The 24,846-nt window shown below is 50.9% G+C and overlaps 2 protein-coding genes across 3 annotated transcripts; both read left to right on the top strand.

The window, feature by feature from the left end:
- The first annotated feature begins 105 nt into the window (after window positions 1–105).
- KLHDC3 (kelch domain containing 3) lies at window positions 106–19,037 on the top strand. Of its 2 annotated transcripts, none has more exons than XM_015622533.3 (11): window positions 106–272; window positions 6,083–6,318; window positions 8,576–8,752; window positions 10,922–11,037; window positions 12,386–12,457; window positions 12,685–12,898; window positions 13,180–13,266; window positions 14,550–14,658; window positions 18,140–18,213; window positions 18,583–18,661; window positions 18,878–19,037. In XM_015622533.3, exons 2-11 carry the CDS (start codon window positions 6,165–6,167, stop codon window positions 18,942–18,944), a joined length of 1,149 nt encoding a protein of 382 aa, XP_015478019.1. In that variant the 5' UTR covers window positions 106–272; window positions 6,083–6,164; the 3' UTR covers window positions 18,945–19,037. The 2 variants fall into 2 exon arrangements, with proteins under 2 accessions (XP_015478019.1, XP_018861670.1); XM_019006125.2 differs by lacking the exon at window positions 106–272 and adding an exon at window positions 5,957–5,978.
- A 587-nt stretch (window positions 19,038–19,624) lies between these two features.
- Window positions 19,625–24,757, top strand: NPAS4 (neuronal PAS domain protein 4). The gene is made up of 8 exons (XM_015622531.3): window positions 19,625–21,534; window positions 22,073–22,239; window positions 22,330–22,466; window positions 22,645–22,750; window positions 22,868–23,114; window positions 23,382–23,491; window positions 23,916–24,051; window positions 24,148–24,757. The coding sequence occupies exons 1-8, from the start codon at window positions 21,434–21,436 to the stop codon at window positions 24,437–24,439; spliced, it is 1,296 nt and encodes a 431-aa protein (XP_015478017.1). The 5' UTR covers window positions 19,625–21,433; the 3' UTR covers window positions 24,440–24,757.
- The last annotated feature ends 89 nt before the right edge of the window (window positions 24,758–24,846 follow it).

Here is a 24,846-nt window from a genome sequence, read left to right as displayed (position 1 = left end):
CAGAGGGGCTCGGGCGGGGAGGGGCGGCCAACGGTGCTGGAGACGGGCGGGGAGGAGTGACGACGGGCGGGGAGGGGCGGCCAACGGTGCTGGAGCGTGTCCTGAGCCGGGCAAAGGAGCTGCTGAAGGGTCCAGAGAGTAAGTCCTATGAGGAGCGGCTGAGAGAGCTGGGGGTGTTCAGCCTGAAGAAAAGGAAGCTCAGGGGAGACCTCACTCTCTACAACCGCCTGAAAGGAGATTGTTGCCAGGTTGAGGCCGGCCTCTTCTCCCAGGTAACAACTGACGGACAGGTCAGGAGGAAATGGCTTCAAGCTGCACCAGGGAAGGCTTAGGTTGGATATTAAGAAAAAATTCTTCACGAAAGGGTAGTCTGGCATTGGAACAAGCTGTCCAGGAAAATGGTCGAATCGCCATCCCTGAAAGTGTTAAAAAACCCCTGTAAATGTGGAACTTTCAGGACATGACTTATTGGTGAGACTGGCAGTGTGGGTTAATGGTTGGACTCAGTGATCTTGGTGATCTTCTCCATCCTTAAAGAATTCTGTGACCCCACACATCCCTGTCCTCCTCTGACAGGTTTGTGTCAGGGAGGCTGCCCTGGTGCCTTCTCTCTCCATCCCATGGCCTCATGTGGTTTCAAGCCATTTTTTCTCTCACCCAGTCATGGCTGTTTTGGGGCTGCATGCCTGGTCTTCCCCAGTCCCATGTGCCAGGCAGAGGGAAGGCTGGCACCTCTGAGCCTGCCTTGTGTGTGGCCAAGCCTAGCAGACCACTCTGCTGAGGATCAGTGTCAGTGCAACAGAGGGGCAGAGGAACCAACTGGTGTAGCCCTGTGTAAAGCAAGAAACGCCCCACTGGCTGTCAGCTTGGCTTTCCTGAGCCTGCTTTCCAACCCAAGGGCTGCCCTTGGTATGGCAGAAACAGCTTGACAGGCTGAGACAAATTCCTGATGGAGAACTGGGGGTCAAGCAGTATCTCCAAAGCTTAGGCACACTCCACAGAAAAGCTGGAGTTTGGGAAGCAAGGTGAAGAATAGAAGCCAGCTCACTAGGTGCAGAATCTCAGCTTTAGGCAAAGTCAGCAGTGGGCAAAATATTTGGTGAAAAATAAGGAGATGGTGAGGCTGTCTGTAGAGGTGGGGAGGGCACTGGGATAAATTTGTGCCTGAGCAGTGTGGTCTGTTTATTCTCATGGCTAACATGAGCTTCCAGAGCAGGCTCAGCTCATGAGCTCAAGGGCTGTTCTAGCACCGTCTAGTTCACCAGGGCTGGAATTGCATTGTGAGTGTCCAGGCTGTTGAATGTGCAAGCTTGCAGTTTCACGCTGCCTTAGCACAAATGCTCCAAGCATTAGATAAATGTCAAGCACAAGTGAAGAAAGCGGGTTGTTCTCATGTTATCTCTAACAGTATGTTGGATGTGCTTTAAATAGAACTGTCTATATGGACTGCTGTGAACTGGTTGGGTTATTTTAAGGGTTACTAAACCTTGTGGCTGGTGTCTTTTGGGAGACAGGACTGAGGCAGCCACACGGTAGGATTTGCTCTCTGGAGCAGCTTTGCAGGGTAGGCTGCGTTTCTTGGGGTGCTGCTGTAATTCTGGGGATGAAATTCTGGATTTTCAAGAACGAGTCCTTGAAAATCCAGGTCACTTGCTGCTATGTTTCTCCCCCTTGCTTTGGGAATTGGATGCAACAAGGCTAATCTGAGCAGCTTTTAGAAATGGCACTAGGTTTCCTTCTGTGTGCATAGAGGAGTGAGAGAGCCCAGTGGGCTCCCTTTGAGCAAAGAAGTGGATCCAAGGATAGACGGGTTTGTTTTAAGATTATCACCTGGCTGCTGTACTTGGAGATGCTCAGTAGCTTTCTATCTTCAATATAGAATTGAATTGAATATCTTGAATACTTCTTGAATGAAGTATTTTCATAACTAAATGTAGAGACTGAAAATAGTAAGCCCAAAGCCAATAGAAGCAACGGTGAAAACTCTGACTAAAACCTATGACTGGTTTTCTGTTGTTGTTTTGGGGATCTTTTTCTATCTGTTCCACAGTGCTCAAGTCACCACAACAGTTTTGGAAGATATGCTAGTGAGAGATTGAGTGATATTTTGGTTGATCTCAGAAGTCCACATGCTGTGTTGTTATGCTCTTGTTAGGTGTAAACTGGAGCAGTTGGGATGAAGGTTGTTCAAGGCATTAAGTGCACCTTCAGGCAATAGCACAACCAGAGATATAAGAGTACTGTCTGTAGGTGCTGTCTTCAAAGAATGCAGAGCTGAATTAAATCTGATTGTTCCCTGGTTTAGCAGTGAAATGCTCCAGGTGCTTTGTAGCAGAGGAACAGCTCACTGCTGTGCTCACTTAATTTCCAGCATCATCAGGTACTTCACCAGTAAGTGAAGCATATCCTGATTTTTAGAAATGTACTTATTCCTGGCATTCCTGGTTAATGACAAGACTTACCAGGGTTTCAAACTTTCTCTGCATCCTCTGCTTTCGTCTATTTCTGTATAGATCATGGCAGAGTTAGGAAATGGAGAGTTGTGAACATTGCATGGTTGGAAGCAAGAGATCTGTTAGTTTTTGGAGAGTGGAAGTGAAGAGCTAACGTGAGTCAGTGGAAGTAAGTGGTGGCTTGAACAGAAGCTGTGATTCCTGCACTGCCCTCCCAGTTCTCTAATGCAATTTGCCTCTGTTTTATCAATATTTTTGTGTTTTATAGACTACATCACTGTTGCTGATGTCCTAAATGAGAAACCACAGAATGTATTTTGCATAATCTAATGTAGTACAGTTGGGGGAAATTATTAGTAAATTGTTTATAAATTTTGCTGTTTCTCTCTCTCTCCTTGGCTGTGTCCTCTGTGATCTTTAAAGAAATCTAAGTTATAGCTTAATGTCAAGTGCACTTCTCCTAAGAAATCCTCATAGGAATGAGATTGAGAAGTGGTTTATTTATGTTCTTATTTATATCATATAAATTATATTTGGAAATCAAACTTTAAATGGAATTTAACAGTGTCCATTGTTGTAGGACAGAAAATATAGTTTTTTCTCAAAATATGTGACTTAACTCCTATTTGTAGATAGTGCACAGAGGGGGCTTGGAGAAGGAAAATGCTTTGGGACAGAAGATAGGTCTAAGGAAACAATTGTAAATAAGGCAGGAGTGGAGAATCTGGAGCTGGGCAGAGAAGGCATGGGGTAGAATGCAGGAGGCATCCTCAGGAGACAGGGCTGTGCACGGAGGAGGGGAGGCCAGGCCTGTGTGTGGCTGAAAAGGGGAAAACAGATGCCTGGTGATGGCAGGAAGATGTGGTAGTTACAGGGTAGGGATGTGGCCAGTGGCAGAAGAGGAACATGGGAGTTTGCATGGATGTTTTTATTACAGTGTAGAGAAGAGCACTTGGGTTTGGAAAAGCCCTGACAGCTTGTTAAACCCTGTGTTTTCCCATGGCCCTGTAAGGATTACTTCACACTTCTGGTCATTCTCTCTTCATGAAGTGCTCATGTGAGTGTTTGTTTTTCTTGGCTCTGAGGAGGGGCAGAGGAGGCTGTGCTGGCAGAGCTCTGTTTTGCTCTAAAGGGGTATCCCTGGACAGAGCCAAGGTGAAGCACAGCCAGCTTCCATCCCATTGCCCTCACCACCACTCCAGAACCACCAGTCACCTGGAAAGCAATCATTTGGGGAAAAACTTACCCAGTAATTGTAGGAAGCAGTATTTCAGCATTGTTGCTTCCACCTCAGCATCTTTCTTGCAGTGCCAGGGATTGGGCCTGGAGCTGCTGCTTCTCAGTGGACCAGATTAACCTCTTGGGATGAGCTGCCTTCCGACTGGAATAGCAGAACTGCTGTGGCAGGGTAGCCAGCTCCTGTGGCAGTGACAGGACCAGCATCCTTGCACCTGGCTCAAGAGAAGTCCCAAGGATGAGGAAGAGTTTTCTGACAAAAAAGGCAGGGGCCTTGTTACAATGCCTGCCTGCTGTGCCAAGCAGCTGTGCTCCCTTACCTTAGTAGGAACCAAGCAGAGAGCTTGGAAGTAAGATTCGTCCTCTTGGTCCTCTAGGATTTGGCTCAGTCTGAAAGGTGTTGAAAATACTGATGCTGGTGATGAAGACCAGTTAAGCTCCTTAAGGAGTCTTTTACAGAATCACTTAAACAAGAAGAGATTATGAGGAAAACATTGGTTAGATTTTTCAGGAATAACTTGTGACTGAGGCAGGAAACAGATTTAGATATGTGAAGCCTTCAAAATAGCTTGGAGGGTGACTTTGGTGGGTTCCATGGAAACTCATCTGTTATGTAGCTTTGCAGAGGACTTACACAAGCATGCTGCCTGGCTTAAAAAAAGAGAAATGAAGTTGCTTAAGGAAAAAAATCAAACCTGTTAGATCTGAAGTTGAAGCATGGCATGTAGAAAATGGGGGCTGTTCCTGGGCCCTTCTGGAGCACCCCTGCTGGAGCAAAACTTGCTGTGACTTTCTGGGTTACTGACTGCAGTTTAGGTGAGGGTGATTGCTGCGGGAACAGGCAGGTCTGTAGGAGAGACTCCTGTTATAATAAGGCTGCAGGATGGTCTCTGTTTGGGCTTTGCACATATCCTGCCACTGTAATAGTACATGCACAGAGCATGAAAACATCTCAAAAAGGAAATAAATAAATAGCTTTAAAAAGAAGCTACTGAAATTTTGATGACATTTGGGAGTTCTGGAATGAGGTGAGTGATTACTGAATAGTTTTGAACTGTCTGTGGAGTCAGTAGATGAAGCTGGAAGCCTGAGCTCTGCTTCATGCCAGGAGCTCCCTGTTGATGGCATCTCTTATTCTTCCCACAGGAGGGGATAAAATGTGAGTGGGTGGGTGGGTGGGCACTGGGGTGGTCAGGCTACTGATGGGACTCCTTGTGAGCAGTGATTCCATTTGACTGAAGGATTGGCAGTGGCCAACTAGAGCAGAGCAGAATGGCACTGCCTCTCTTGCTGCCCTCCGGCTACTTCAGAAACCTGAAACAGGAGGGAAGTCCTCCTTGCCAAAACTCACTGCTTTCCAGAATTAAATGGGGCAGAGTGTAGGAATTTTATGCGTTGGAATTTAGTCCTTGTTCAAAGGCTTTCCCAAATTTCTTTGGATTCTGTAAAGGCTAAAACTGGTTGTGGGATAGGAGCATGCTGACTGAATCTTTCAATAATCTAGAACCAAGAAATAAAAGAAGACAACTTTATTTCTGCTGTCTGAAACACTGACATCTCTTCTAATGGCTGTTTTTCAGCTGGGAGAAAACTGTTAAAATCAAAGTGACCTGCTGTTTCAGAAGCACCTGGGCATGACTCTGCTCTAGATTCTTAGACTGAATAATATCTGTAAGAATCAGCTATGGTGACTTCTCTAAGATATGATCTAAGCCATCTGTTTGAGGAATGAAAGCTATCAGTTGCTTAACAAGATATGATGCTACAGAATTTGCACAGTTATGCCTGGATTTGCTGTGGGAGCAGAAGCCTTTTTTGAGTATTAGCAAAGAGCTTTCTACCTAGATTAGGGGTTTTCTGCTCTCTCATGTCTAATTAGATTGAACCTTAGTGCTCAAATCAATGAGTCCAAATGCTAATGTCGTCACCCACCCCCATAATGGGAAGTTGGTTGCTTTATATAGGGGTGGTTCTTTGGAGGTTTTTTGTCAGGTGTTTTGTTTTCATATTTTCCTCTGCTGTTTCTCAGAACCGATCCATAGAGCACACTCTTCCCCCTGGGTCTGTTCTTTTCACCTTCGTCGTTGTCTCTCGCTGTGCGTTTTCATTCATGCAGACAAATGGCTGTGACATGTACATGATGTGTGCGTGACCAGGCCAAAGGTGTTTGGCTGGGGCTGCCTGTGCAACCACCCTGAGGGGTTTTGTATGCAAGGGCATCTCTGTTTGCTCCTCTCAGCCCTGCTCTGTGTCCCCTTCCCAAGAGGAATATTTCCAATTGGGAGGCAGGTGAGTGACGATACATTAAGGTAATCTTTGTAGCAGGCATTCAAGGAAGGTAGGAAGACCTGCAGGATGGATCTCATTATTCTGTCATTATGTCTGTGTTGCAGAGCCAGGTGACATTGCGGTGGCCTTGGAAGCATGTGGCTGTGGCACTGGGGGCCCTGAAGACCGCCTGGCTTGCAGGGAGGAATGCTACGGTGGGCAGTGCACTTGGAAGGCGGGCCACGGAGGGTGAACCACGCGGCCGTGGCTGTCGGGCACAAGGTCTATTCCTTTGGTGGGTACTGCTCCGGAGAGGACTATGAGACCCTGCGGCAGATCGATGTCCACGTTTTCAATGCAGGTAAATGTGTCCTTGTGGGGCACAAAGGACTTGGCTTGCTGGACTCAGTTGTTGTCTTTCTTGCCTGCTGCTGCCTGACATGCTATACCCTGTAATGTGCTGATTCTTAATTTCCAGAAAAAGTTATCAGAGTAGGTGGGAGCCTTTCTTTGTGCAGCCTTGCATTTGCAGCATCAGGGGCAGGACACAGAGGGGCTTTAGTTCATCTGACTGCTAGGATAAGCACTCACTGAAGTAGTCACATAGCCAGTGGCTTGGTTGGTCCTTGTATTCTGTGAACACAGACTCAGACAGGTGCAAAGAGGTGATATCGAGTTGGCTGAGGTCCCCCCTCCAGTTTGCAGTATGCTCAGCTGCCCATAGTATAGGAGAAGGGTACAAGCCAGTGCACTCAGTTAAGATTCCAGGTGTAGACATCTGAGCTGTTTCCCTATGGGGGCAGCTGACAACTGGTGCCAGCATGGTGGAGTCAGTAGGGGCATGTGGCTAGGAGGGAGGCATTCCCATTTTGGTAACAGCTATCATGCAGATTCACAACATAGCTTAGAAAAGCATCTGCAACTAGAGCCATTTGTGTAGGGTAGCCAGTACCTGTCATGAGGCTGAGTTGGAGCCATGCTGTGCTGGCAGAGGCTGTATTTCTTGATTGAGTGCTCCTTGAACTGAAGAGGTTACTGAGCTGGTCCATGAAGTATTTCCCTGTAATTAAGCAGGTGATTAAAAACTGCACGGGACGCTTGGGTGGCTCCAGTTAAAAGAGCCAAGAACGGAGAATCAGTGACCAGTTTTGGACAGTGTGCTGTATGCTCTGCTAACACCCACATGTAGACAGACCTAGTTTGTCTGTAAGATGCAGTGAATTCACTCCTTTAAGACTGATGTGCAACAGGGATGAAAGCATTGGGTATAGGGGGCTGCCAAGGTGACCTGCTCACAGTGTAGAGGGGGTATAGCTCAGGATCCTGTGAACAGTGACATTCACCTCTGTCCAGAGGGACTGGGCTTTCACACTCAACACTGCTGAATGCTGTAAAACGTGCCAAGTAGAGCACCACTCTTCTGGGGAAGCATAATGACTATGCCCAATGGAATGCTCTTGTGCTGTCTTTCCTTCTTACCACTCCCAAATACTAAAGTGTCAGAATGCTGCAGCCACCACGTGGGAAGTGACAGTGGCTTCCCAAGCCCTTGCTCAGCTAGCATTGTCAGGTGGCAGTGCTAAAGCCAAGATACCAGATTTTGAATTATCTCTTGTCAATCTTCCAAAGATGAAGACTGTGTTTTAGGTAGGAAGCATCCATAGTCTAGCTTGACTTCAGCATTGGATGTGCTTCCTCAATACCCTTTCTGCCTGTGGGGTAGATGCTCACCTTTTGAGATGCCTGACTTTTCCCTCTCCCTATGTTAATATTTCAGAGGAACTGCAGACTGTTTTCTGCTATATTTTGTATCAGCTCCAGGTAGAAAACAAACCTGGAGGCTGTATGTAGCAGAGGGAGGGTGACTGGTCCTGTTACGTAATGGCTGTGTAACACTTGCTGTGGCTCTTGCACTGTCATTAAACCCAGTAATACCTGTTGACTGTTCTGGCTGATACTGGACATGACACACAGGAAGGAGGACCTGTAATCACAAGGAAGTCCTATTCAAAATGCAAGGTTAGCAGGGAAAACTTGAGCAGAGATGGGTGTAAAGGAGACAGACGGCCACCTCATCTATAGGTTGAAAAACCAAAACAAAAGCAAACAAACCCTGTTCCTACTAGTCTGCTGGGTTGCTTTACTTTAACTGTGCTTCTGCAAGTCCAAGTGATGCCTTCGGGTGTTCCCTTGCATAATACTGCAGTGAGTTATACCTGTGCTGCCCATTCTTCTAGCTTTGAGTATCTTCAGCAATCTCCCTAGCTTGAAGTCGTGTCTGCATTCATGGCCACCTCTGTACTTTTTCATTTTTCTTTTCCTATTTGTTTGTGTGTGTGCCATATCTTCACTCACATCACTCTAGGATGAGCCAGAGTGGAAACCCTTTCAGTGAACTGTTGCAGAACAGAGCCTGTTTCTGTCCTCTGGGTCTCCAGAGGACTTCCTTCTGTATTTCTTAACTGTCTACTAGTTGGGGTCAGACACAGGTTTCTCTTGTTTACTCGATTGCTTCTGCACCTTGTCATGGGGTAAAAAGCACCATACAGGATGGGTTATGAAATGTGAGCAATTTAGCAGGCTTAGCATTTGACATGGGCTCAAACTTGTGTTTCCAGTGTCTCTGCGCTGGATCAAGTTGCCTCCAGTGTGGACAAACAGCCGAGACCACGTGAGGGAGGTGCCCTACATGAGGTATGGACACTCAGCAGTGCTCATCGACGACACCGTCTACATTTGGGGTGGTCGCAACGACACGGAGGGAGCCTGCAATGTGCTCTATGCTTTCGATGTCAGTAAGTTCCAGCTTCTCACTCTTCCTTGTCACAGCTTGATCAGACCTTCTCTCTACCCCCCACACTCTGCTCCCCGACTTGTTTTCTTGTCCCTCAGTGACAGTCTGGAGGAAATGGTGTCACTGTCTGTTTCAGCAGTTTTAGAAGTGGAATACGGTGGCCACAGTGTCTGCATGCTTAAATCTCTGTAAAGCCTTTGGGCAGAGATTGCTGATCTTGTCTAATAATGAAAATGGTTTTAATTTTTCTCTTAACCTTGCATGCTCTCTCGGAGAGTAACTACAACTGAAGTGTTCTTTCTGTGTGATGTAGTATTTCTTAATTGTGGCTGAAGGTTGAAGCAAGAAGGGTCTGGGCTCTTGAGGATTGTGGCTCTTCTCCAGTGTGATCCTTCTTTCTGAAGGCATGAAGGAGAGTGAGGAATAAAGCACAGGAGTAGTCTGGGACAGGATGCCAAAATCAGGGAAGACATGAATCAAGTTAGATAAACCTGAAAAAATAAACTCCTTGAGCCTTTTGGTTGGCTTCTCCATAGCACTGCTGGAGCACCTCTGGAGAAAAGGCACCATCAGGAACTGCATGGACACAAGTGTCAGGAAAGAAAAGGAGTATATCTGGATTCTGGAGGCAAGTCCATCTAAATACTGGCCAGAAACTGTCTTGCTGGACTTGCAAGGAAACTGCTTGCTCTGATGCTTGGTCAAGGGGTCTGTTCTTTACCAGGAAATATCTTGCAGCTTGTGGCACAGGGTTTTCCCCTTCCTTCCCCTGACACATGCAGCTGAAAAGCCACCAGTAAACCTCTGCCTACACAGAGGCTGTGTAGTGGGAGCTGCCTAGTCTCCCTGGCAGCTCCAGTGCTTTAGCATTAAGTGAAAATTGACAGCAAGTCCTGCTCCAAACCCTCTGCAGCTGTCTGTACGCACAGGCCTGCCATTCCTGGAAAGTAAGGCTGGCAGTCACAGTCCCACGTCTGTAGTGTAAGTTCCACTATAGGAGTCACATCAGGCTAAGTAAAGCCCTGTCTGAGTGCAGTTTTGTCCATGTGGTGTGGAGCACATCACAAATTGAGGTCTTTTCCATCTCTAATTTAACATGTTGCTCTTGGGTGAGCTGTTGCTGATACGGTGTGACTGAGTTTGGAAGCAACCCCAGGAAGAAAAGGAACTTGATAGCCCTGAGCTGTCCCACTGGAGGCTCCCCAGGGATTCTGCTGACCTTGCAAGACCCTTTGTGTGGTGCCAGATGGAGCATAGGTGGACAGTTGTGTCTGCAGCCAAGTTCAGAGAAGCCATCCTCATACTTTGGCTCCAGTGTTACGACTCTGAAATAAGCACTGTTTTTGACAGCCAAGAGCTGTTAGGGAGGGTGGGGGGAATGTCTCCTGCAGCCTTGAGGCTTATCTGTGCCTCTCTGAGCTCTCGGGGCAGGTGCCTGTTTGCGCTTGGCAGTGAGTTGCTGGCTTGGCTCTGTGTTGCCCTGGCATGGAGAACAGATCTGGCTGGATTTTAAGTCATCTTCTAAATCAAGCCAGCCCCTGGAGTGTGCAGGCTGAGGGGCTGAATCTGTCTGGTGCAGGCACACAGGGAGCATTGTGAAGGATGGAAAGTGAGGAAGAGGGGATGAGAATGTAACAAGATGGGGAGAGCTGCACTGCAGAGTTGGGTATATGCAAAACAGCTAGCATGGAGAGCTTGTGATTAAGTGATTATTATCTGGGTTTGAGAGCTGTTTCTCCTCAGTCACTGAGCTCAGTTACTGAGCATCTCCATGCCATGAGAAGGTCAGTCGAGCCACTTAACATTATTGCTTCATTGTAATAGAAAGTGTGAATGCAGGGTTGATAAGAAACTCTTAAGTACACTTTGCAAGAGATTTGGTAAAAGTAACATTGTTTAAGCCGTGCTGTACTACTCACACTTAAAAATCTTTGCAGGTCTGGCAGTTGGTTGCCATGACCAGAGGCTGAGACTTTTGTCACTGTGTCCCTCTGTGGGGGCTCTGGCAGGTAGCCTTGTCCAAGTAAGCTTGCAGCCTCTCTGGCAGAGCAGGTGCTGTGTGAGAAAGCGGGAATGATTTTTGCCTTAGAAATTAACAACGGTAGTAATAGAACTATCCCACCCCAACTCCTACTGTGTTTTCTCAGCATTGCCTCTTGTTTTGTTTCAGACACGCACAAGTGGTTCACACCAAAGGTGTCTGGAATGGTCCCAGGGGCAAGAGATGGACACTCAGCTTGTGTCCTGGCAAAGAGCATGTTTATCTTTGGAGGCTATGAACAGCTGGTGAGTAGTCTCTGTAACTGTTAATTGGTGAGCCCTTGGGAAAGAGGGTGTTGATACCCAGGACACTGATAGAGGCAGGACACGGGGGCATATTTATGTTCCTAATCACTGTCGTTTTGTAACTTAGCAAAGTTATGGCATTAGTACCCAGGTTATGCTAATTGTTTTGAGGAGAAGATGGTTGGAAAAGCAAGTCCACAAAACTGTTGAATTTTTTTTAACTTTCACAAAATGTATTTACCACAAAGAGGTACAAATATAAATCTTTTTTTATTTTTTTTTCTGGCTCATTTCTCAGCCAAATGTAGATACATAAATACACAACATTTTTAAATAAGTATATATTGATTTACATTTATTTTAATTTGGCTCAGAAATGAGCCAGAAAAATCACTTTCTACAGTTTTGCTGCGATGTTTTCTCCTAGTCTGGTGTATGTTCCCTGTAGTCACTATCTGCTCTGATATCTTGTTGATCCCTTTCAGCAAGCACTTGGTTGCCTTCCCATTAAGAATACCTTGAGCCAAAGTTCATCCTGCAATAGCTGTCAGTGTACCTAATGCTCTTTTTAGCAAATCCTTATGATCTGATCTTCAGAAGTGGGTAAATATAATTTCAGCCTATCACCAGGTTCCAGAAAAGATGTGCAAAGTCACATCTGTTTGTTTGGAAGAAAGCTGGGGCTCTGTTGCAGAATTCTCTGGGTTATTCCCTCTTTTTTGAGGATGATAGCAGGCCAAATCCATTATATTGATTACAGCAACAGGAGGGGTTCAGATGTGTCTTGTTTTTAACCAAGGCCAAATAAACCTCTGGCTGTCTTGCTGTTCTCTACCTTGCCTGGAAGTGCAGGAGTCCACATTGTTTGTGTGAATGAAATCTCTTTCAGGCAGCCAGCTGCAGATGGGTTTTGTGGGACTTCAGAACCTGGAGTGCATTTTCTCCTGGATGTTCAGCTTCCCAGAAGTAATCTTAGCTTCTGCATCTCATTAGGCGGCCTTAGCAGAGCCAGTTTGTCCTGCTAATGCCTCTTTTTTCTGCTGCTATATGGCAAGGATGCAGGCTCCTGCCATGAATGTATTGTATTCAGGACAGCCTTTGGGGGAGGAACTGAGCACTGAATAAGTGGGAAAACTGCAAGAAGAAACAGAACACCTTTGGGAAGAAATGGGCTTTGCTTTCCTCTTGTTAAGTGCTAAGTGCTGCCTGAGCAAGCACCTTGTCTCTTAGGAAGTACTGACTGACTCCAAAGGGATGCTCCAGGTCTGTAGGGCAGCATCCTTTCTGGGGCTGGATGTGACCAGGCTTCTCAGTCCCTTTGTGACCAAGCTGCTTGTCTGTCTTCCAGGCTGACTGCTTTTCAAATGATATCCATAAATTGGACACCACAAACATGATGTGGACCTTAATCTCTGCCAAGGTCAGTGTCTGTTTTTCACTCTGGTTTGTGGAGGAAGTTTTGCATCTGCTATTCTCTGGGGTAGCTGCCCACACTTGTCTCACAGCTTCTGGCTGATGTGGCTGTGATCTGCAGGATGGGAAGTTCTTCAGCAGAAGGCAGCCATCCAACTTCCCCATCAAGATGTGTTATTTCCCTGGCTAATCTGCACTCTTTCTTTTGTCTTTGTTTTTTACTCTGTCCTTCAGGGTACTCCAGCTCGCTGGAGAGACTTCCATTCAGCTACCATCATTGGAACAAAGATGTACGTGTTTGGTGGCAGAGCTGATCGTTTTGGGCCATTTCATTCCAACAACGAGATCTACTGTAACCGCATTAAAGTCTTTGACACAGAAACCAACTCGTGGCTGGACTCCCCTCCCACTCCCGTGCTCCCGGAGGGCCGGCGGAGCCATTCAGCCTGTGAGTGTGGGTCTGCTGAGGGTGGAGGATGGTGGAAGGAAATTCCTGCCTGCCTCTGAAGGGGTGTCTGCTCTGCTGTGGGTGAGGCTGTGGGGTAGCAAGGGGTGCACAAAGCCCAGTTTCTGTGGAAAGCTGCTGCCCACCAAAAAGCCTTGCACACCACACTGCACATGAAGGTGATATAAGGAGAGGTGGACAGCCAATACCGCATTGCTTTGTGTTTGATGTTGGGTCAGGGACCTGCTGGGTGGCCCTCTGACATCTGTGCTTACTCCCTACAGTCAGCTACAACGGGGAACTATATGTATTTGGTGGCTACAATGCACGTCTGAACAGACACTTCCATGACCTCTGGAAATTCAATCCAGGTATTTATCCTTTTAACTCGCTGCAGTGATAGTGCTCTGGGCCCTCAGGCATGTGAGTGCTCAGGGGAACATAGTGTCCAAGGAGTACTGCTTGGGGGGAGGAATGGCTCTTGCCAACTTGCTACCATGCCTGTTCCTCCTTGGGATGTTTCCAAATCTCGGTTAGAAAGTGGAAAATGAGGTATTACTGAAAGACATATTTCATTGGAAAAACTTTGTCTTGTTCTTAAATATGCAAAAGTACTGACAGAAGAGAAAATATAAGGAAGCAATAGGGTTAGGGAAGGGGGAGACTGTAGTGGGGGAACCATTCAACTTGAGCTGCAGAATCACCATCTCTTGGTACCAGCTTAAACTGTGTGGCAGAAGGGGTGGTTCTTCATCTGGTACCCTGAATATCAGTCAGCTGTGAGCTGGTTCTGGGTCCTCAGTCCTCAGGCACATTTCATTCTCTAGACTCATTTTGTTTGCTAATTGGTTTGCAGAGTAAAGTTACCTGAGAGCAGCCACCTGCTGCTCCCCAAGCTGATTGTGAGCTGGTGTGAGAGCTCCTGCAGGTTTCAGTCCTGTGCATTGGCGCCCCCAAGCATCCTTGCCACAGAGAGCAGCAAGAACAAAGGCTGCTGTCTCCACCTGGTTCAGTTCCCTACGCCCTCCTCCCGCAGCCGAGTTGTCCCAGCAGCTGATGGCAGCTCTGCCAGGGTGCTCTGCGACCGAAGCCTGCCAGCAGATGGAGCTGGTTCCTGGGTCTCCCTCCAAATCCCGACCGAGGCAGGTTCTGGGGAAGGGAGGCTGCCTGTCTGCTCCTGCGGCTCTGCCCAGTACAGCTCCCTCTGATGTCAGACCCACTGCCATGGCAGTCTGTGGTTGCTGGTGCTCAGGCAGAGCACCTTTTCACTCTGCAAGTGAAAGGTCTTGATGCGGCCCTGAGCAACCTGGTTTAGTGCAAGGTGTCCCTGCCCATGGGAGAGGGCTAGAACAAGATGGTCTTTAAGGGCTCTCCCAATCCAAACCATTCTATGATATGACCTGTAAATCCTGTCTCAGCAGGCAGAGCTCCAGGACTGTGAATGGCATCCAAGTGGCACTTCAGTAACAGCCTCATAGAGGTGCATCATTCAGCCATTAGTGAGGAGGTCAAGGGGGAGGATGGATATTGGCTAGTTGGTGTCTGAGGAGTGGGCCTCTGCTTTTCCTGTGATCTGTTTCAATTCATAACCTGCTTATAGCTGGTGTTGGCCAGGCTCTTGTGACAAGCTGGTACACTCTTTTCCTCCCATTAGTTTCTCTTTCTTGGAGGAAGATTGAACCCAAGGGAAAAGGGCCATGTCCTCGCCGCCGGCAGTGCTGCTGCAGAGTGGGGGACAAAATCATCCTCTTTGGAGGTACCAGGTGAGTTATGTGAAGTGGCTCCTGGAGAGGCTTTGACACTCCCTTCAGCACAGTGTGTCTTCCTGCTCTGACCCATGCTGTATCTGATGGACTTCAGAGGCACATGGCAAGTGTCAATCTATCTGACAAGTGTTAATAGTCATGTACATCAGGGCTCCTCTGGAAAAAGGCCATGGAAGAAACTGAAGGTGTCATGTAAGCTGTAAAGCATCTGGTGACAAGCCATCTTGTACATGTAGAGACAGAAGGGTCTAACAGGCTGCTCAGGAGGGGCTGTGCAGTGCTCAAGCTTTCTGGTGAAGAGGTCATGGGGATAAGAGAGAAGATCCTGCTGTCAGAAGGACATGTATCTCAGTTTGCTGTGCCAGAACAGACCTCAGACTGACTTATTTTCACCTGCATGTTTCCCTGCTTCTCCCACCAGAGCTTCTTTCTTCTGTTGGCAAGTGTGGGTTCTGCTGCCAAGCTGCAGTGGGATGTCAGCTCAGCTGGGAGCTGTTTGAGGAGCCTACACACATGACAAGACAATGTTGCCTTCTGTACCAGTGTTCCTTAGCAACATTTCCATTCACATCAGGGACCTGGTGTTATGGATTTAGCTGTCAAACACTGGAAGTGATACTGTCAGGGTGCAGGGCAGCTGGATGTGGCCAAGAGCCTGAACAGCTGCTATAAGAAAGGAAGTAGCCTATCACCAGGACACACTCTATGCTGTCTGGAGTGACAAATTGCATCTCTGGAGCACAGTCCTGCTTTCCGGTATCTACCTTGCAGAGACATCTTAAATGCTTTCAGCTCTCCACATGGTTTGGAAAGCTTTGTGGCTCTCTCTGGGATCTTGACAGTGGCTTTTTGGGGATGCTTCTGAAGCCAGCTTGGCTGTCCAAGCAGGACAGGTTCTGCTGATGTCCTGACCATACCAGTGTGTGATGGAGTGAAGGGCCTTCAGGTTCCAGGGGTTCAAGGAGTGTGTGCTTAGCTGTAGGATGTCCGTCTGACTGTGAGGGAGTGCTCAGTGCAGGTGAGGTATGCAGAGGTGCTGAGTTTATCCAGTCTCCTCAGAAGATACTGGGTGCTGCTCAGTGCAGCAGAAGGCTTTATGGGAGTTTTGGGTGGTCCAGATGCTGTGCTGTGTGTAGATTTGTGTTACAGTGGCAGCTGAACTCTGATGTTAAGCCTTGGCACTCCTGGGAAATGCTAGCAAACCACAACCAATTTGACACCAGCTTTTTTGAGTTTGGTCCACCCTTTCCGAGCAATGCAGCAGTGCCTTGTCTTCTCCACTGGACCACTTCAGAACTCAGCTTGTTTCTTAAGTCAAGCTCAACCCCAACAGAGGCACATTCATCAGCAGTAGTGGGCTCCGAAGAGCTGCTGGCAGCCAGGAATGCAGCCTGCTTGAACGGGAGGGAGGGTCTTGTGAGCTGGGGAAGTGGGAGGTGGGGGGTGGGCTGTGCTCACTTCCTGTAGCAGTTATCAGGTGTATTCTGGAGCTGCCTGGCGAGATAAGAAGTTTTCCAGGAAGTCATTGTAATGGAGAACTCCCAGTGGTCTGCCTCCTGACCTGTGCTCCCCTGGCTGGGAAGGGGGAGGGGTCGCACAGCACGGGCTGTCCAGCAGGGATTCTCAGAGGATGAGCCGGGAGGCTCAGCTTTCTAGGGAGCAGCACTGGGGGATGGGCAGGCAAAACCCCTTTGCATCCTGTCTCCCTTCCAGGATTCACACATCCTATAGACTGCTGAAGAGGCAGTTATGCAGGCTGCTTGCTCCTATGGCATCCAAAAGCTTTTTCTTTGGTAGTCCTGCCCAGGGCTTGGTCTTTTTGCCCCAGCTGTCATCCCTCACTGTGGCCAGGAGCAATCCATCACTTGTGTCCCGTTTAAGGGACCAGGAAAGTTGGTGTTCCCATTAGCTGTGTCACAGCTGTGGCCCTGGTCTGCTTTCCTCCCAAGCCCACCAGCAATTCAGTGTGCAGATACCATCCACAAGGAAGAAGGCAGGGGAGAAGGAATGCTATAAAACAGTTTATCTAAAGAGATGCTGATCCAGATTTGGCTTGAGACTGACTTCTGTGACAAGGCTTAGAAATCCTGGCTCTGGTGAGAATAGGGGCTGTCACTGAGTGCAGGGTGAGTTGTTTTGCATCTGGAATGAGCAGTTTTGCTGAGCTCTGGTTGGCAAAGCTGTGCCCTGCACCCTTCTGCCTGGGAGTTGCAGGGGGTTGCCTGGTCTTGAACTCCAGGCTTATGCTGCTACTTGCCTTTGGGTGATTAAAACCACAGATGTGGTGCCTGCTGGCTTTCCTTTGATAGATAAGGGATGGTCTAGGGTTTCCTGTGACGTGGATGTGAGATTAGATTGTGGTGTGGTAAGCACACGAGGTGGAGTTAAAGGGGCTCTTGCCTGTATCCGGGCAGATGGGCCCCATCAGCAACAGGTCTGCTCTGCCAGCAGTGAGCTGTGCTCTGCAGTTTGGCCTGGGGTTGTGGGGACCTAAGGGGGCAGGTACTTCCTCATGTCCCATGAGGTGTGAGGTTTAGTGGCTCCTAGGTGGGGAAACAAGTGACACTGGGGTGAGAAGTCACTGCATGAGGTTGGTCCCAGCTAAGAAGTGAGGGCACACTAAGTTTGTTTGTCATAGACCAAAGCAGAACTTAAAACGCTTTTCCTTTCTTTCAAATTCTCCAAACAACCATCATCCATGGGAGTGTTTTCCCCTGTTTTAGCATAGGCTGATCTCTCTGTGCAAGGAGATGTAGTATCCAGTCTCTCAAGTGCTTTGGTTGTTCCCCCAAGACCACAGTGGCAGGAAACCATAGGTGAGGCTGTGTTCCATAGAAATGTCTGGCGTTGTAATTCCTCATTAGCATTCCAGCATCAACATCAAATGGGACTATCAGCAAATCAGAATTGGTGTAAAATGACTGCTGCACAGCTCTAGTGCTCAGTTACAGTCTTCTGAAATGCCATCCCCATTTTGGCACAGCCACTCACTCCAGATGTGGCTGGAGTCCAAAGTGACTCCTGAGTCAGACTGAGGAATGTCTGTGCTTGCCCTGCCATGCAGATGTTTTCTAGCTGCTTTCTCTACACTCCTCTTACAGCATCTCAGTGGCCAAGCTGAAATAATTGCAGTAGATCTTAACTACATGAGAACAGGTCTGATGGACAGGTGAGGTGGGGGGGAGGTTCATGACTGGAATCATCATGGTCATCCATGAAGAAGAGGCAGATCCCCCATGCCCTGCAGAGGAAACAGTGTAGGTTTCTGCTCCCCAGCTCTTTGCAGCTCTGCCTACCCTGCAAGGAGCTGGGAAAGAGATGACTTTGGGTGCTGCCTGGGGCATCAGAGTGGCAGGAGGGATCACAGGGCCCCTGCATGGGACAGGGAGGCCAGGAACATTCCTGGACTTGTTCAGCCCTTGCTGAGTTGGTGTGCAAGAATTTTGGCACTGTCTGACACTGTGCTTGGTTTCTGCAGCCCATCTCCGGAGGAGGGAATGGGTGATGAATTCGACCTGATGGATCACTCAGATCTCTACATCCTCGACTTCAGTACGTGAGCACTTCCTGCCCAGCCTGTTCCTCTTGCCATAAGATGCCCTGTGAGCAGGCCCTGCTGTGAAGCACCCAGCTGTGCCCTCTGTGGCTCCAGGTGCCATGTCCTGGAGCCAGACAGCTGTGTTTGACTAGTGTGCTTGGCTTAACACAGAGCAGCCAGAGGTGCAGCCCTGCTCTGTGCACTCCTGCATGCAGACCTCTTGTGGGAGCACAGAAACCACCCCAGCCTGTCCCTGGTGTGCACTCTGCCTTGTCCCTCAGACAAGACTCTGCCCTGTTTCCTGTGGCACTGATTGCATGATGCTGGAGCCTCCATGGTGTCCAGTCAAGGCCTGCTGTAGCTTAACTGCTTTCTTTTCACAGGCCCCAGTCTGAAGACACTGTGTAAGCTAGCAGTGATTCAGTACAGCCTGGACCAGTCCTGCCTTCCCCACGACATCAGGTATGGTGTGCCTTGCTGGGAGGTCACTCTGTGGGTGCTCCCTGACCTTGAGGTGCTCCAGCCCTGGCTGAGGGCTGCCCAGGGCCTTTGGCACTGTGCACCTTTGAGGTGGGCTGGTCTGGAGACTATAGCTGAGGCTGACATGAAGCAAAGCTGCTCCAGCCCTGGGCACTGTGTTTGTGCTTTCTCTCAGTGTGTCCTCTTGGTGTGTTACAGATGGGAGCTCTCAGCCATGACAACGAACAGCACCATCAGTCGCCCCATTGTCTCCAACCAGGGCTGAAGACAACTCGTCCATCTACCACCCTGCCCTCACCCCTCCACATACTGACCTCTTGCTCCACTGCCTGCATGAATTTTTAGCCCTTTCAAGCAAGGAATGTGTGAGCTCGGTTTGTCTTGCCCTAGCTAGGCCTCCCTCTGCCCTTGTCATGCTTTGGGCAGCACAAGTGGACAGACAGAGCTGGCCACTGGGGGAAAAACTGTCTGGCCCCAGCAGCACAGCTGTGACCCCTCTCCTTGCTGGTGGCTCTAGAGCTTCCTTCCCCTTGCCTGTGGAACTGCAGCTGTGTTGTCCGGTGTCCAGCCACTTTCCAAGGGCCTGAATCAACTCTTACCACCAGCCACGGCCCTGGGGTTGATGTCAGGGTCAACCTGAACTGTTCCTGCATTGCCTCAAGAGAGCAGGAACCTCTGCATCTGCTCCTGCCAGCACTGACAGCTTCCTGGCACTAAATGGCAGGCCCCAGCTCCAAGCTGAGCCCAGTGTGGGGGCCTGGGCCCAGCTGGACACTGCCCAGCTCCTATTGTAAAGCAGCAACTGGGGGAAGTTTTATAAATGGTGAGGCAGACATGGTTTCTGTGTGTCCTAGCAGATGAACTGGGGGAGAAGAGGTGCAAGAGGGGAGTGATGAACCAGGTGCTTTTCCCTGAAGCTGCAGGCCACTAGTGGTTTGTGGCAGCAGCTTGCAGTGGCTGATGTGAGCCACAGCCCTGCCTGGGACGGGGAAGGGAAGCTGGGCACCCCCAGCACCACTGGCATGGGGTACTTGCCTTCTGCCCAGAGTTGTGCTATCCTGCAAGAGGGCAGAAGAAAAATGGTGTGTGTCTCCTGGGCTGTGCTCCCTCAGGTAGGTGGATGCTCTGTAGCTTTCTGCTTTAGGGCTGGAGGTGGAGGGATGCCTGGGACAGCCTTCCTGGGTGGCACAGAGGGCTGTGCTCAAGCCCTTTCCCACCAACATCTGATGGCGTCTGATGTGAAGAGGAGTTCCAGAGGCAACTGCAATGGAGCTAGTGCAGAGAAAGCTAGGGAAGCACTCAGGGTGTTTCCTGGGATGTAAAGTCACAGGGGCAGCCGAGATGGTGGTGGCTGCATGCCAGGAACCTGTGTGGCAGTGGGCCCAGGCTGTCTCCCCTGCCCTGAGGGCTGGCATAGGGCCAGGGTCAAGTGCTCATCCTGCAGCACAAGGTTGCAGAGGTGCCTGGGCTCCTCAGCCTGCAGGAGAGGTGGCCAATGCAAACACAATGGAGCAGTCTGGAGTGGTGTGAGAGTAGTGAAAACCCCATGGCAAGAGAACAGAAGGCCCCACAATTGCGACAAGAGCTTGTTCTTCACACGCTGGCAGGACCTCACCATGATAGGTGATGAGCATCATTGACCTGGAGGGACACAGGGTGTGCTGTGACAGCACATCTGGCTGAGGGGGAGCAGCCCCAGCCTGGGCTCATCCTTTGTTGTCCTTGGCACCTGCAGGTTACCCAAGAGGACTAAGGTGAATGTCTACCCTGTGTTGTCCAGCAGCTCCAACTCCCTTCCTCTATCAGCTGCCTCATCCACAGGCAATCTCACAAGCTGTGAAATAAATGGTGGAGTTTTTTGGCCGTGCACTGAAGCACCAAGCTTGCTCTCCTTGCAGGGTGCCAGACACTAGGAAATGCCTCTTGAGCACCCAGAGTCCCCACGCTGGGTTATGTGGTGCTGAGCACAGAGGCTCCTCAATCCTGTCCATGAATGGCTGTCACTGGGAGGAATCACAATCTCTGGGGCATCAAAGAGAGACAACAGGGCCCAGAAAGGCTCAGCACCCCATGCCAGAGCTGCCTCTAGGCAAGCAAACCTTTATCAGGGAGAAGTCTTCTCTGGGAAGAAAAGAAGGGGCTCATCAGGGAGAGGGGTCACTGACACCCCACTTCTCTTCAAGCGTTCTCTTTGGCTCAGGGGTGCTGTGGCTCTAACCTGCCTCTGCCAGGAACCTACTGCAGGCCTGGGCATGGGACACTGCTCACCACCTTGGTCCAGGTGTCTCCGGTGTATTTTCTTGGCTTATCAGCTCTTTCTCCCAGCACCCAGTTCAAACATCATTAATGCTGGAGAGCATCTCCCGGTCTGGCAGACTAGACACAGGATGTTCTGCAGGGCTGGCAGGAGCTGGGCAGATGTGTGCCCCACAGGGAGATATCTGCTGCCTTTGTCACTGCCCCCTCCTGAGCGGCAGGTTTGCTTTAAAGACCCTGGCTTCCTTTTATTACTTCCCCTCTCGAATTTCAGCTGGCTGCAAGGGCTATTTTTAGCAGCCTGCCTTCTAAAAATAGCCCTGAGCTGTTTGGAATTGCGTCACAAGAGGTAACTCTCTCAGTGAGTGGCTTGGCCTCTGCACCCCAGGAGGGTACAAAAGGAGGCCAGGAGCAGCAGGGTCAGCAGGTTCAGCCACAGCCGGAGGCGAAGGAGGCAGCGGTTCCCTGCCAGCTTCAGGCCATCCCAGCCCCGGCAGCATGACCATCTTCTGCAGCCACTGCCACCGGCCACTGCAGGCAGAGATGAGCTGCCTGCCCACGAGGGCCAAGCAGGCGCCCAGTGCCTCCAGGCCGTTCAGGTGAGCTCCCTCCCGCCTCCTGCCCTCGCTCAGGGCTGCGATGGCCTCCCAGAACCCCGGGATTAGGTGTAGGGTCAGATGGCTCTTGCAAGGTGCTGGCACCAGCCTGGGACAGCGGGACCATCAGCCGGTGCATGGGGAGGAGGTGCAGGAATTTGGAGGGGCAGAGGTATTTTAGGCGGTTTAGGAGGAAAGGCATGCTGTACTGGGCTGGGGTGCACAGTTTGGCACTGGATGCAGTTTCCATCCTGGTGAGGGTTTGTGGGGAGGTTGTCACATGGGCTCCCCACCAAAGCACAGGTCATTGTCCAACCTGGCACCCAGCAGGAGAGGCACCAGCCATACCAGCAGTGTGTGTCCTGGGTAGGCTTGAGCGCCTCTGCCCACAAGGTTTGCTCTCCTAGAGGCAGCAGCTGGCACGGGTGCTGAGTATCTCCACTCCATATCCCCCGAGCTTGGAATTTTTCCCACAGTTGCAGGCAGGGAATGCCGTCCCTTTCCCTCCCTGGACACATGTCCCAGGTGGCTGGCTTTGCAGGTCAACCAAGAGTGCCTCCAAGGCTCGCCGAGACCAGATCAATGCGGAGCTGCAGGCACTGCGCTCCCTGCTGCCCATCTCTGCACAGGAGAAGGAGCGACTCTCCTACCTCCACACCATGGCCCTGGTGTGCCTCCGGCTGCGGGGGGCTCAGCTGTTCCCTCCAGGTACCGCAGCACTGCTGTACGCCACACCCGCTTGGCTCTCTGTGGGGCACTGCCCCAGCCTCATCCAAGCTTCACCCTCACCCCCTGCAGGCTTGGCTCCTCCTGCAGGACCGGCCCTCGGCACAGAACTACTCTCCCTGCTCCCGGGGTTTCTGCTTGTGCTCTCAGCAGACAGCAAGCTGGTCTACATCTCAGAGAATGTGGCTCAGGTCCTGGGCCTCTCCGTGGTAAGGCCTGCTCACTGGGAATTTGCAGTCACTGTCACCATACCCATCCTGGTGCCTTTATTGCATGCACAGCACACTGCCCCAGCAGACTGTGGTTCCAGCAGGCTGTGCACCCACGATGCCAGCCAGGGTCCACTGAGACAGACGCAGTCTCTGAGGGCAGCCCCCTCTTTGTCAGGTGGAGCTGCTCGCCCAGGGGGACACGGTCTTTGACATCCTGGATGGGCGAGTGGGAGAGGATGTGCACAAGAAGCTCCTCCTTGCCCGGGAGGAGCCTGGCAGGGGTAAGGGAGGCCTCAGTTGGCATCACATGAATCTTGCTACCCTGCTCTGCCCCTTGGCTGTGATTAGAGAGCCAGTGCCAGCTCCTGAGCCACTCTGAGCAGTGTATTTTCCTGCAGAAGTTACATTTGTCAGCGAGATGCGCACGTCCAAGGCCTTCCGGCTGCAGCACGGGGGGAATCGGGTCGTGGCAGTGTGCGGGCGCTTTGTGGCTCTGCGCTGGCCACCCTCCCCCTCCACCACAGCCTTCCTGGCCCTCTGCACACCCGTTGTGCAGTCGCCCACAGATGGCGAAGCTGCTTCCCAGGATGACATATTCCAGAGCATGCATCTACTGGACATGACGTTTATTGATGTCACGGAGAGGTGAGGGGTGCCTGCTTGTACCACAGCCCCAGCTGTACATCTCAGGCAGCAAGAATCATCTCCTTTCCCCAAACCTATGCATGGGATGCAGGCTAGACACTGCATGAGCACTGAGACTCTCACAAACACCTCCCAAAGCTCTTCCCTCATTTACGACTTTTTTCTGTACCTCTGTTGTTTCATTCTCCATCATGCAGCAGCTGCTCCTTGCTTACACTGTGCAGGCTCTGTACAGCGCTCAGTCCCCACTCCCCTTGTCTTCCCCAGTGTCACCTACCACCTCGGCTACCACAGGGAGGAGCTGGTCGGTCAGTCGTGGTACAGCCTCCTGCACCCTGAGGATGCTGATCTGGCAGCTGCCCAGCACAGGGCCGTGGGTGAGTGTCAGGCCCGGGAACGTGCGTGCTGTCCCCCTGTTTCCATGGTCTGGTTATGCCTGAAACGTGGCTACCCGGGACAGCAGCGAAAAAGAAAATTGAGCCCTCCCTGTTGTGACTCCCTGCTCCAAAAAAGATGAGGCAGGGAAGTGGTTACATAGCCCAGACACTGTGTATAAGTAGTTTCCAAGCTGGGTGTGGGCGTCGTGCTTTGCCACGGTATACAGAAGAGGGATAAACCCACTTGAGCCCCATCTCTTTGGGAGGGCAGGACTGCTACGGACCTGACTCTGCTCTGGGTGGCTTCTGTCCCGCTGGGGCCAGACTAGTGACCGGCAGCAGAGCCCATCGGGGCAGCCTTCGGGCTATCCAGGCAGCCTGGGGCCGTGCCCTGCTGCCGGCTCACGCAGTCCCTTCCCCGCAGCGCTGGGGTCCGGGCCCGGGCCCGCAGCGGGGACCGCCGTGCTGCGAGTGCTGCGCAAGGACCGCGCCTGGAGCTGGCTGCGAGTGTGGGCGCGGCGGGACGGCGGCTGCATCACCTGCACCTGCCGCTGCCTCAGGTGAGCGGGGTCCCGGGCTGGGGCGGGGGCTGCATCACCTGCACCTGCCGCTCAGCCAGGGCCCCCAGGCAGAGCCTTACCCCGTGTCCGCCGCAGGGAGGAGGAGGCGGCCCACTTGCGCTCCCGGCAGCCCCGCGCCGCCGCCCCGCCCGCGGGCCGGGACCTCGGGCGGCTGGCCGAGCAGCTCCGCGCCCTGGCCGACAGCCTCTCGCCGCCCGCCGCACCCCGCGGCTGGCCCCGTCCCGAAGAAGCCGAGGACGATGCCTCTGTCTGCGTTGGGAGTTCTCTGCTGCACCCACCCCAGTTCCTCCGGTTTCCTTTTGAACAGAAAATAGGATGCAACATTCCAAGTGCGCTCTCACAGGTGTCGAGTCTACAGAGATGCTGACATCCCTTGGTCTGCTGGCTGTACCTTTCCTAGTGCAGATGTGTGTAATCACATCTCCTTTCAGCCTGCTGGTCACTTCCCGCAGCTGCAGCTGACCCAGTGGGAGGCAATGGCAAACCCTCGCTTCATACACTCAGTGCTCGTATCAGAAACTTTTGTCTAGGCTGCGGTAACTCCAGCATCAGGACGGCTCAGTCTAGCAGCGCAGAGAGATCCAGATCTTGCACTTAAAACACTTATTGACTACTTAGCTGGATATCGCCAGGGCCTTTCTGTACGATTTTTTGCTAAAAAAAATAAATAATAAAAAATAAATTATAAAAGAAAATGAAAATAAATAAACGCCGCTCTCCCACGTGACCGCCTGCGCGTGCCCCGTTTCCGGTTCCGCCGGGAGCGCGCGGGCG

This window comes from Parus major, chromosome 3 (genome assembly GCF_001522545.3).
Source record: "Parus major isolate Abel chromosome 3, Parus_major1.1, whole genome shotgun sequence".
NCBI lineage: Eukaryota > Metazoa > Chordata > Aves > Passeriformes > Paridae > Parus > Parus major.
Note: the sequence above shows the minus strand (reverse complement) of the source record. Positions and strands in the feature narration are given on the sequence as shown.